The sequence below is a fragment of the Silurus aristotelis genome, assembly GCF_946808225.1.
Source record: "Silurus aristotelis genome assembly, chromosome: 5".
NCBI classification, from domain to species: Eukaryota; Metazoa; Chordata; class Actinopteri; order Siluriformes; family Siluridae; genus Silurus; species Silurus aristotelis.
The window spans coordinates 2,351,066-2,364,527 of record NC_139578.1 but is presented as its reverse complement, the minus strand read 5'-3'; the positions used below and the strand labels follow the sequence as shown (position 1 = coordinate 2,364,527).

General features: G+C 39.8%; 1 protein-coding gene across 2 annotated transcripts; it reads right to left on the bottom strand.

Annotated features, from left to right (window-relative positions):
• Positions 1 to 492: 492 nt before the first annotated feature.
• On the bottom strand, positions 493 to 11,808 carry keap1a (kelch-like ECH-associated protein 1a). 2 transcript variants are annotated; one of them, XM_083541166.1, is made up of 7 exons: positions 10,708 to 11,808; positions 7,185 to 7,752; positions 6,319 to 6,675; positions 5,548 to 6,224; positions 2,805 to 3,010; positions 1,921 to 2,097; positions 493 to 932 (listed from the first exon to the last, which is right to left on the bottom strand). In XM_083541166.1, the coding sequence occupies exons 2-7, from the start codon at positions 7,392 to 7,394 to the stop codon at positions 766 to 768; spliced, it is 1,794 nt and encodes a 597-aa protein (XP_083397292.1). In that variant the 5' UTR covers positions 7,395 to 7,752; positions 10,708 to 11,808; the 3' UTR covers positions 493 to 765. The 2 variants fall into 2 exon arrangements, with proteins under 2 accessions (XP_083397292.1, XP_083397293.1); XM_083541167.1 differs by having other exon boundaries at positions 7,169 to 7,752; positions 10,708 to 11,322.
• Positions 11,809 to 13,462: the final 1,654 nt, after the last annotated feature.

Below are 13,462 nucleotides of genomic sequence, written 5' to 3'. Positions count from 1 at the left end.
TTTATTAAATAAATGATCAATTTACTTTGATCCTTTTTCGCATTCAGGCAGTAGTCAGAATGCATCTGTTCACTTCAACATATTTAAATTACATTTTATATCTCATTATGTCACGCAAACATCCTCCTCCATTTTCCACCACTTAATCACGTTACTCAGCAGGCCTGCTCGTTCGTTCGTCGCTTTCGATAATTCATGACCGCTAATGTTTACTTGATTTCCAGTGCGTCTCAATGTTTACTCTTTTTTTTGTTTTTTATTATATATTTGTTTGTACTGCCCCGTTAGGTGTCAAAATGCCGAAATAAATACAATTATTAGTATTATCAGTTAAAGAAAAACCCACACTGAAGAACTGGACATATCCCACAGTGGAATGCATTCCCCCTTTCTGCGGAAGATAAATTCCTCCACCTAGTGGCCATGCTTAAGGTTACAACCGAAATCAGACGTACAGTTTAAATAGAAATGTAAAATAAATGACACGTTCTGTAGCAGTCAAAATATTTATCTAATAGATTACACATTTTTCTTTTAAAAAAATCTGCAAATATACAGACCACAATTTTAATTCTTATTTTAATCACACAGGAATCCCAGCTCATTAGAACAAGTTTGCAGTCCAGTGATCTCCATAACACACAAACCAACACGGTCTACGTTTTCAAATACTGCCACTAAACAAAAGCTGGGAGTCTCGAATATGCCTGACTTCAAGGGGCCGGGCACTAATCTCTGATGAGGTTGCAAGGTTCAAAGTCCACTTCATTCATCGTCTTCCTCCTCAGGAAGACAGCCCGGGCACGGCTCCATGGTTACACCCACTCCCATCCCACTCCGTCCCACTGGCATGTCAGTCACGTATGTCCACTGGTTACTTCCTGGGCAGTAACTCTCCACACTGGAAAGGAAGCCGCTCTGGTTGAAACCACCTTAAAGGCAGCAAAAGAAAACATTAATTCACATTTTAATTCTCAAAAGTAACCATGTTACATGTTGATTTGCTCAGAAGCTCATTTCTATAGGTATGATGTAATGCATGTATTTTGGACCGTCCATATAAAAATATATTGCTATGTTGACTTTTCAGTGAGATGTTGTTTGTTTTTCTTGCATTTTTTGAAAAGATTCTCCAGCGTTTAATCTTCAACACATGGAAAACTTGCTTTACATTTGTTTAGAATGTCATGAAAGACTTTGGACTGTCTAGTTGAAAAAAAAAAAAAAAAAAAAAACAGGCTTGTAAATGAACTAGTGTTTATAGCTGCTATATCATAAGTGCCTGCAAAAACCGGTTTCCTTGGACGTTCTATATATGGTTAAAAAACGACTTTGCTTTGGGCCATATCATATGACGCCACAGTTCCTTCTTCTATTGTAACAAACCAACCTGAAGTGATTTGGTCCTTACTAGCAGATTTACCGAGCAAAGATGTACTATAGTAATTAAGTAATTATCAGGTTAAAAGGTGCCATCAATTATAAAAGGAATGTATAAAGAGAATACTTGTGTGAGCAGATCACTGAATTCGCTGGTGTCATGGAGGAGGATATATAAATAGCTCTTGGTAGAAGACTAGGATTGTTGATGCTACTAAATGTTGAAAAGACGTTTACTGCGATCAAGTCCCAGTCAGAAAACTGATTTTGTGTCGTGTCGAGATGCCACGTACAAAACAGAAGCAAAGTGCTGGTTTATTGCAGATTAACTTGTGAATGACTCCTCATTGTGTTCCCACTAATACGGAAATGGCCCTGTAATGAGAGCCCTGCCTCTTCGACAGGCAAATACAATGAAGACACAAAACCTCCATTTTTCTAGTAAATAAACGACGATGAAACACATTGTACTTCTGTCTCTCGCTGTTCCACACATAGGTGGCTAGAGAAGGAACTATCAGGAGAAGTGTTGCTGCTTACCGAACACGAAGATTTTGTCATGGTAGACCGTGATTCCGTGGGCACTTCGACTGTGGACCATGGATGCCACGGGCTCCCAAACATCTCTAGCTACGTTGTATCTCTCCATAGTGTTGAGTTGCCTTTGGCCATCATAACCACCCACTGCGTAGAGGTAAGAATCTATAGACGCCACACCTGCATGGTTTAGGAATAAAAAAAAAATCGCAGGTCAGTAAATTTCCATTAACCGCTTTCCACCAGAATTTTTGTTTTTCCAGTATGTGCATTACATAAAGTGTAATCATAATACCAGCCCTGTTTAATCAGTGGCATTATCCAAGTACTGGTAAAATATTCAGTTCCAATTATTTAATGATTCAATTAACCAATCATGTGGCAGCAGTCAAATGCATAGTCATGTTAAAAGAAATAAAGAGCTTCAGACAATGAGTTCACATCAAACTAAAAAAAGCATCCTTTCAGCATTAATTTCTGCAAGAGCAAATACCTTCTTGATGAAAGATTTAAATATTATAGCCATACATTTTCAGAGAAAAAGGTCACAGCAGCAACTGAAATAATCACTCTTAACCACCCTGATGAGCAAAAAAGCACCACAGAATGCGCAGCAATGTGAACCATGCGTTGGATGGGATACAAACGCAGAAGGCCACATCCCGTTGCCAAGATCAGGAATATTAGGAATTAGAGGCTACTGGCCTTTTTCCAACAATTAACTATCCCTTAGTGTTAATAACACTGTGTGTTAGTTTAAATATGGTGCTGCTGGCAATGGGATGGGATGGCAACCTTTCCCAAAATTGTCTCTGCTCCAGTGTTGGTGAAAAACATCAATGGGTTTGCAAAAATAATACATAAGCTGCCAGCTAGTTAATATTTACCTAAACCACTTCGTGCAGTGTGCATAGGTGCTACATGGTGCCAAGTGTTGGTGTCTGGTTGGTAACGTTCCACTGTTCTCCAACGGTTTTGGCCATCAAAGCCACCCACCACATACAGAGCTCCCCCACACGCTGCTACACCAGCTCCCAGGCGTGCTACTGACATTGGTGCCACATACGTCCACCTGTTTGTCTCCGGATCGTACCTGTATAAAAGAAGATTCAGAACTCATTTATTCAACTTCAGAAACACCAAAGCAGAAATCTACTTTGCTAGACATTCAAATACAAGCACATTTGAGTTTATGGCCAATGTTGCATATCCAATGGAACATTTTCGAGAGATAGGTGGAAACCGGAGAATCCACACAGACAGTAACCTGAGCTTAGGATCAAACCAAGGATCCTGGAACTGTGTGGCCACAGTGCTAGTGTACAGGTCATCATTACTACCTTCTTTCTCTTTCATTTTCATGTTCTTGTTTGAACAGATGAGTCTGTATTTAAAAACCATTGAGAGGGCTAACTTCCACCCACAGGCAGGACTAATTATCCTCTCATAGTCTCGTACCTATAGTTGTAATGCAAACTATACAGACTGTGTATTGTACACTATATATTTATGTATGAAAGAAAACGTCTACTACATAATAGGATCCATACAACCAATATCCTGGTGTCGTAAAACTGTGTCCTGACCTGAAATACTTTCTCACAGAACTTGATACCCAACCCTGGGATTACTATAGCTTGCAGCTATGTTATGTGATCCACAGAAAAACAGTCCAAACTCAAACAAAGTCTTTCAACAACATGGATGTACACGCCACTTCCTTATATAAAGGTTTTCAGAGGCTTTGGATTGATCAGGTGCCAAACAAGGGACATAATTAAAAGTTCCTCAGTGTGAGAGTGCTTTCACATAGACAGTTTAGTCCATTGAAGTTTTACTTTTGTTCTAGTGACATCCCCCAATGTGTTTTATTTAGGCAGATCAGAGCAACCAAGTGTGGCGGCTTCGAATTGCGACACAACTGCATGTACCAAGCCAAACGTGCAAACACTGAGAAGATTAAGACCAAAGTTGCTGTATTAAAAATAAAAAGCGTTTCTTACGAGAATGTTTTCAGCCTCACCCCTATAAAACCCCTATATACACGCCCATAAGCAGATGGTTTCTGCTTTTTCGGTTCATTTACAAGGTCATGGTTCTGGTCCAAGTAAATTCTAGAGAGATTCAATTGCTGTGAGAAAGGGACTTGATCCTGCACTGACTCAGCTGCAGGAAGTGGACCAAACTTGCCATGTATTATTTGAGTGTAGATACTAGATCCATATTGTCAGAGCTTCTGTGATTTTTGTTCTGTGCACCCTTGTTGAAGGTCTTCCATTGCCACATTTCTGACCTATGAATGAAAGAGTTCTGAGCCTAAAATGTCCCCTAAAAGGCAAATAGCAAACAAACAAAAATAATTTTGATTTAGACTTGCCAAACAAGCCAAGTGCATCTCTGACTTTGACTCTCTCAGACGACTAGACGCAAAATATATTTTCATTGTTGTTATTTTAGCTCGAAATACATACTGTTCTGGCAGTAAGATGCACATTTTTTATTTGTGAATGGCGGTTACTTGGGCATTCTGATCTTTTTTTTTTTACTATGGAAAAACCTGCTAATACCTGCACACGCTAATACCCACATTAGAGCAATGTTGCATCAATATTGGGTCAAACGGCATGGAACGCTGGGGATAAAGACGTTGCTTGTCATCCTTGGTAAAAGTTAAAAAAAATAAAATAATAAAATAATCATATATACATATACATATACATATACATATATATATATATATATATATATATATATATATATATAATATGTATTTTTTAAGCCCAAGCAAACACAAACCAATGCTGTTTTTTCCTTCCTGTGACACTCAAAAAAAAAAGAACAAAAGACTAGAGGCAAGCGAGAAGGCTGGTAAGAGTGACTAATATGATTCCTGTTATTGCACCTATTAGGAATGGTATTAGAACTGGCAGTGCTCTTCGAAAGCTTGCTATTAGCTATGGCATGGAGTTTGTTCATCCTAAGTGACTTCACTGAATCAGAACAGATTTTGCCTGTTGTTAGAGAGATGCACATGCCAAGTCAAAACATTGTACACCACTTAACCACCGTCCGTCGTTCACATGCAACACCACAAGGCCAAATGCCAAGGCGTTTGTGAAAACACGTTCCCCCATTGCAAATTTGCTTCTTATTAATCCTGTAATGTACATGGCAGGGATGATAGTGAATACAAATACATTGTTTAGAAAGAACAGATCATGTGTACATGACAGACATAAGAAATTCTGGGGGTGGGGGATGGCATGTGTTTCCTCATTGGAACTAGAGCTATATGTTAGAACTGTCATGTTAGAACTTTCATTCAAGCATATGATATGCTTTAGTTCTTTAATTCATCTTTAGCAACTAGTCATGGTGCTACTGGCCAAACATTTGATTTCACAATTGAAAAATGTTCAATTACATTTTAGTAACACAAGCAAAAATAATTAGTTCTCCAAAAGAAAGAGAATAAAATAGAATGAAAGAATAAACCAAAATTAACAGAATAATTGGTGAAACAGAAGTAGTGTTCCCTTTTAACCTTTTACTGCCAAGCCCCTAAATGAACCAAGTGCTTTATAAATTATCAATGATGATTATGACACTACAAGGATTCTGTACACTCACCTCTCCACTGTGTTGTGATGTGTGGAGCCATAGGATCCTCCAAAAGCATAAATGCTTCCATCGAGCTCCCCAGTCCCCACTCTATTTCTAGCTGTGTTAAGTGAAGCCAGCCGGGTCCACTGATTGGTCATGGGGTTGTAGCAGGACAGCGTTGCAGAGTCTGTATTGCTCTGCAGTGAGAGGTTTCGACCCCCCACAGTGTAAAAGAGTCCAAATAGTACAGATGCCCCCAAGCCACTGCAGGGTTGCTCCATCGGTGCCAGTTTAAGCCAGGTGTTGTTTCGTGGGTCAAAGGCCTCCATGGAGTCTAACGAGTGCTGCTTGTAACCTCCAGACACGTAGATTAACTTAGTGCCTCGGTATGGAGTAGGGGGCAGGTACTTGCGGAGGGTCATATCGTGGAAGATTTTGGAGAGGAAGTCTTTGCAGGAGTTGGCCTTGCTCAAGATGGGGCATGACTGCAGTTGCCTCTTAAGGAACTTGGCAGGCAAGGCATAGATATGAACAGCATTAAGCAGAGCATGAAAGTATTGGGAGCGAGCCTCTGCATCCCAACGCACCCAGTCAATGCAGGCTTTGTAGACTTCAGTCTCACACAGAACCTTCAGACTGTCTTGACTGATCAGCTCCGACAGCTGGCAGTGTGTCAGGCTGAAGAACTCTTCTTCTTTGGTCACCTGGGAGAAAGAGCTTAGATGTGTCTCGGTTTACCACAGATACCAAACAATTGTGAAAATCAGGAAAATTCTTGCAATGTATAGAAGCATATACCTCACTGAAGTGACTGTTGATATACTCTCGACAACGTTGATGCAGCTCAACACAGCCAATCTCCTCTGCAAATCGGGCAATTCCAATAACGTTTGAGGGCTCTAGGTTCTTGATCAGAAAGTCACAGCATGCTTTTGCCACGTCCTCCATTTGGAAGCGCATGGCAGCCAACAGGACATGCAGCACACACTTTTCCCCTACTGTGATGCGAGAGGTATATGCATAGTCCACTAGCCTGCTGATCACCTGAGGGCAAACATCCTTGAGAGTCACCTCTGAGGCCTGGCACTCCTTGAAGTTGCTGGTAAACATGGCTTTAAAGTATGGGCTGCAGGCTGCCAGAACCAGTTTGTGGACCTGGAAAATATAGACCCACGTCTGTGACAGGCATAACAAGATCAAAGTGGACAAATAAAAGATGACCCAAACATGACCCTCCCAGTTTCAAGACTCATGCATGTTCTGCCTAAATGCTTAGCAAACTTGGCTGGTGGTAAATCTGCTAATTAATGTGTGCCATGCTAGTCCTACTAATGTATAATATATAAACGCAAGAAGCAATAGCTTAGAAAGAAACCAGCTAATGATATATATACTTCCCATCAAGTATTAAAGTTTTGAAGTTTACATATATTATACCTTACAAATGAATGATGACTAGGAGCAACTACCCTTAGTAAATTAGATAATTTGGGCAAAATATTTTTTCATTTAGTAATACTAAGAACCCTACACATCAAACTTTACAGAACAAGTTGTGCCCTTTTGGAGAGCTGCTACCCTAAGATAAACTGTGCTGACTTAGGCTGATCTCTTATCATGCTGACCCTCATCTTTCCTGTGGACTTACCCCTCACAACTCTCACCTTGAAATCCACTATCGTATCTTTGTACGTCACTCGAAGTACCAGGTCACAGAGCAGTCCGTGTTGCCGCAACTCATCGATGAATTGAAGAGCTCTGGAAGGGTAACTCTCAATGGTGTAGTCCAGATAGCCATGGCCTTTCATTGAAGGCACCACGATGGCTGAGAAATCCTCATCTTTGGTAGGCCTCTTCTTTCTTGGACATATCATTCTCCAAGCCTGGGTTGTAATTCGGTTTTACAGGATATAGGGTCTAGAGTCTAAAGAGGCAAAATAGTCTAGATCCAACCACGTGTCATGAAATAATACAGACACAATTGGTAGTCATTGGGAGATAGGAAGCCATTCTTTTTTTGTCTGACTCGAAATCCATCATGACTGGGGTCTCTCTCAGACCAAATAGGCATTGTTTAATGATCCAGACCAAATACTGTGTGAATATCACATAGATACCAAGAAAAAGAAACTCAAAAGGGCATCAAAAGAACTAGATGTCACATATACTAAATCCGCAAAAAAAATTTCTTTAAGTGTGGTTCTGTGATGTTATGCCCTCTGATTAGGTGTGCTGAAACAGAAAGAAGAAAAAAAAAAGGCAAGAAATTTACCAGTTTGCAATGTCTCCAAGTTGGCAAGTTCAATTAGACATGGTGACTTGCCTCACAGATGATCTATAAAGAACTGCACAAAGATCTTTTTTATGCTTGAGTAGAGCCCAAATGGCCTACAAATTGTGAATGCAAATAGCCACATATACTTTGCTGAATCCTCTTTCACTTCCTTTTTCCTTTCTAAGTATCAAACCCTTCCAAAAAGCCACCCCACCCCCTCAAAAAAAAGAAAAAAAGAAAAACACCACTATTAACCTTGCAATGAATACCAAAGTTGTCATGGCTGCGTGTCGTTTTTAATTAGCAGTAATTTGATTTGTTCTACTGGGTTGCAGAACTTATTTGCAGAACATTAGGGCTGAAGAGACTTTGCATCCCGTGTTATTGCACTTGGAATGTTTGATTGAGCAATATTTGCCTTGAAGCAGGCTTATCATGAGACGAGGCAACTTGCTGTAGGCTTAATGTAAAAAATCTCTGTCACATGTGCATAAAGTTAAAAAGCAACATTGATACGTGAAGAATAGCAGGGCGTGCACAAAGTTGGATTATTATTAACTACCTGCCGGTCACCTTAATACTGTGGTAATGTTCTAGAAAATTATCACAATATACTGATTATTGAAATCTAGTCAAGCCACAACAGATCTTTATGTATGTAATGTATATATATTAGTGGAAAAACACTATAGGGCCAGATGTTTGTGAACCCTGTACCATACATACATTTTAAGCATCCCATTCCAGATTTACTCTACCCTTTGTCAAATAATTATCTCCACTCTTCTGGGAAGGCTTTCTAGATCTTGAAGTAATACTGTTGAGAATTCTGTTCATTCAACCACAACAGGTTTGGCACTGATGTCTGGTGAGAAGGCCAGGGGAGCAATCAGTATTCTGATTGTTCCCAAAAGCATTCATTCAGGTGAAGGTCAGGCAAACCACGTCTTCAAGGTACACAATTGCACTCAAGAGCACCAGAACAGGCCTCTTAGTTTGATCAAAAGGGAATTGTAATACTTCAGCACACACTATACAATTGTGTGCTTCAACATTGTTGCAACAGTTTGCAGAAGGGGCAGTTTCCCCAAACCTTTAGCCATAAAGTGTGATATTTAAAACAGAGACACATAGATATCAAATTAAAAGGAGAAAAATAAGCCTGAACTTGAATTATCCATCCTCACTGAGCATGACAAAAAAAAAAAAAAAACAGTATACTAATATAAACAATAGTTTGTAGATACATGACCATAAGATTCACATCTTCACTCTTCTGGGAAGATGTTCCACTAGATTTTGCTTTTGGAAATTTGTGATTCATTTAGCCACAAGGGTTATAGTAATGTCAGGTACTGATGTAGGTGATGTGAGAAGGCCTGGGGTGCAGTCAGCATTGCAATTCATCCCACAGGTGTTTAACAGGGTTGAGGTCAAAGCTCTATAGCAGGCCACTCAAAATCTTTCACTCCAAATAAAAGCATATCTTCATAGAGCTGACTTTGTGGACAGCTGCATTGTCATGATGGAACAGGTTTGGGTCTTTCTAGCTCTCCTATTTTGGTGAAGAACCACATATGGTGGAAAAGTCATATGTCCCAATATATACTTTTGTCCAGATATTTTAACCCCCAATGCCAGCAATACCTGATTAATCAAGTAACTATGCTGAAGAGTATCATCGATGACTCAGAAGACCTGCGGAAGTCTCTGCAAGAACCAGTCATTATGGATTAAGGTGTGCACAGTTCCTTTAGTATTTAAGGAAAGGTTCGGAACATTGCTTCAACATCTTGTGTTTGAAACCAAGAACGTTTTAAAATATTCCTTTACCATGTTGTTTAATTTATTTACAAGTTGACCTGATAACAAACCAGCAAAGAATAATATAATTCCGATATCTGCGACTCAGCATTATAAGCCTTTGTAATGCTCATGAATGAATCACTCATCCTCCTGGAAATGATGTCTGCCTAGAAAGTTCTTAAGAAGTTAGTCATGATATGAAAAAGTCCATCATGTGATTATAAGTTTTCAAGCAAATCACAAACTAAAGCAATATAAAAGCAAAATCACAATTTATATAAATCCTTTGTACGATGCATACACAATATCGATACCAATACTTTCCTAACCTACATCAGGTTATCCAAAAATAATAGCACCCTCTTGGTCATGTAATGTGATTAGCTACTTTAAACGAATGAATCGTTCCAGGTACATTAGTAAGAAGGAAGGAATAACTGTGCAGAGTTTTACAGAGACACCTATCCTTAAATTCGGTTTAAAACTGATTTTTGTAGCTGTATTGTAGTTTTTCATTTATTACATATGCTTCCTGTTGTATTCCCCAAACTGGAGCATTTTTTAAGCATTTCTTATGTTTGTTTTTGTTTTTTCAAGATCATGACAAATGAATAAAAGGCCATTTTGGAAGTATTTTCTATCCAAATGTATACAAAAAATGCACCATATAAATACCAAATGTAATGTAAGTGGAATAAATCACTATTTTGGGATTAGACACACACAAAAAAAGAAAAGAAAAGAAACAATCCTACTGTTTTATATAAACATGTCAGGTAGGATTAGTTGTTCAAGCTAAAGTGCAAACCAGACCTTAGTCAGCAAAAGGCATAGTGAGAAAGCCAGTGCAAGCAAGTGCATGCCAAAGCAAACAAACATGCAAAGAACCCCCACTTTTTGTTTTGTAATGCTTTTCAACACGAGACGCAAACAAACCTCGATGAACGTTATGCGCTCGTGCAAACACCCCACGTGCTATTTGGGCGTCTATATTTCATTAGAATATGATCTGTTTTTTTCTTTTTTGCAATCTTTCTTTCTGTACAGGATGCCCATTTTTGAAGGACTACACTATTGTCTATGCAATATAGAGTTCTTAAACTCACCATGATCCAGAAAAATTTATTTCCATTCAGAGTCCAGAGGGTTCCTATGATCCAGAAGCACTAAAGTGTGAAGAACATCGTGAAGAAGTTCTCTTTTAATCCGGTCCTGGCAAAGTTAAAACTTCCGGAAGTGAAGCCTTTTTTTTTTTTTTTTAACACCGCGACATACCTAGGAAACAAAATAGCCGAGCAAAACAAAGTGCGCGCTCTATTTTTTTTCCACGTCCAGCTGTTTAGTGGCGTGCCATTGATCCGATCCACATCAGCATGACTGTGCAACTCGGCCGTGTTCAGCTGCGTCAGCGCGCGCACACACACTCATGCGCGCGCGCTCCTCTGTTCCTCCTTCCTCCAGCACTATCTCCACAGCCTCCTCCTCCACCACCACCACCACCACTTTACAAAACCCGGAAGTAAAGCTTTAACATTGACAACTCTAAAGTAAATGTTTGTTTCAGTTTTGGGAACAAATTAGGATCCAAATGCCAATCCGAGCCTAATTCTGGACTTTATTTTAAGATCATTCCGAATACCCGTGCAGAATACCTATCCAGAATAACTCCGGGATCCCTAGATGAGTGCACTAAGTGGACCAAAATAAGAGCTTCTGTTCACTACCTAGTGCAACAAGCAGACGTTTTGGACTTGTCCCACCAGGGGCGTCAAGCGTTTGAAACTGGGTGCGGTTGAAGTTTTCCTAGGTAATGTGTCATGCATATTAATATCTATTTGTTCATGTCAAAGCAAGCCTTAACAAGAAGAGTCTGAGCATGCAAATGGAAGCTATGATCTCAAATTGAAATGAAATAAACCATCAAGTGTAACAAAACAACAAGTGACACGAGTGCACCTGCATCGCTCAGGTTAGGTTGGTGCTTGTTCGGATATACTAATACCGGTTTGAGAAGATTCCCCCATGAGAAACCAAACCTAATCAAACCCCCTTTTTTGCCACTGGATGTGGTGCGGTGGTTCACGGTACGGTTGTTAGATTCCATCAGCCTCCGTGGTACATTCTCTGACTGCTTGGAATTACAGTATCAGTGCAACCTGTAGACCTTCTTTAAGTTAGTGGAGTTGGGTGAACATGACAATCACACCGAAATCTCTTCAGTTATTTTCACGTTGCTCATTTTACCAAGAAGAACTCTTGAAGAAAATTCCCTCGAATGACTTGTTAATCTTCAAAAAACTATCCGCCGTCCTGTGTTAAAACCGCCTGCCTATTATTTTGGAATGTTCACTTTGTGGCGCCAAAAACAGCTCAGACCCTCTTGACGAGACCTCTCCAAGTTGCAAAGGTGGTGCCTCCATGCATAAGGCTTGTTTGTACACCACATTAAACCAGAAAATTAGAAAATCAAGTAAACACTAATTTCAAACAATCTTTTGAAGTGGGAGTCCACAGTGTATTATCCTGCTTCCATTAGGGAATAGCGTCAACATTAAGGGATGTGGCGTGGTTGCCCATTTTTCCTGCTTCCAACACATCAACTTCAAGAACTTGCTGCCTTATACAACCCACCCATATGCCAGATTCTAATGTAACAAACTAATTTATGTAGTTTATTTATCAAGGCAGTGGTTGTAATATTATGGCTGATTGGTGTATTGGTTGTAGGTGACCCAATATACCAGAGTCCCGAATGCAATTGGATTATTATTAAAAAAAAAAGAAAACTCCCTCAACTTGATAGAACTTGACGGATCCCTATTTGGGGCGCCTAGATGGTGTTCTGACCTCAGAGTTCAGAAAGTTGTATGGTGGTAATTGGAATTGAAAGTCTGGTGGAAAGTTCCCACAGCTTGAAAATCATTATTATGATTGTCCTAAAGAGTTGGTTTGAACGTATAGGGGTAACTGCATGTAGAAAACCATATATCACACCAAAGGAAACCAGATGTGAAAACAATCTACAGATTGACTGGGTAATAAGAGCCCCTCTTAGCCTTCAGGGACTAATAAAAGTAAATATACCGCCCTTGGGAAAGCCCTTGTCTCCTTTCAGGGTGTAGTGTCAGTGTTTGGACTTGTCAGAGTTTACAGTCCACACATTGAAAGCGCACTGAGTCAGAGTGCATTCATAGAAAGGGACGGGCTTATCATAGGGCACATTGTGTATATGATGACACATAGTGTCTACTGGAATAGCCGCGCACAATGGTACGCCGCTTATGAAATTGAAACCCAAACCCTCATCTGGCCGATCTCTATCAGGTATGAAATGTCAACGTGTTTGGAAAAGAAAAAAAACACCACACGTTCAGATAAAAGATGTCATTACAGCTTGTCAGCCACTGAATTCATTCATTGCATTACAAATGCATGCAACAATTCAAGACCCTTTTTTTTTACTGAACATCCGGTATGTTTCTTGGAAGAACTTTCCTTATTACTCGCTGGTGTTCCACCCAGCCCTCAGACCCTGCCTCGTGTGGTTTTGGCGAGGGCTGTTTTTGTTGATTTCTGCCTTGTCACGGTCGCGAGGAACTTGAAGAGGATCATTGTTTTTTGCATCGCAATCCTGAGGCATCTGGAAAGGGCAGGACTCCAAAACAAAACAAAAAGAATGTAGCGATAGAGAAACAAAGTAAACAGACAAACATTGGATGATTCTAAGCACACTTAAGACACACCCCACAGACAAGGCAAGTGGATGATCCACTTTGTTTAATGAGATAAGAACAAAACAAGATCTTGGATCTCGCCTTGTCAAACCCTGTGGTATTATGTAATCGATCGAATGCAATGTTG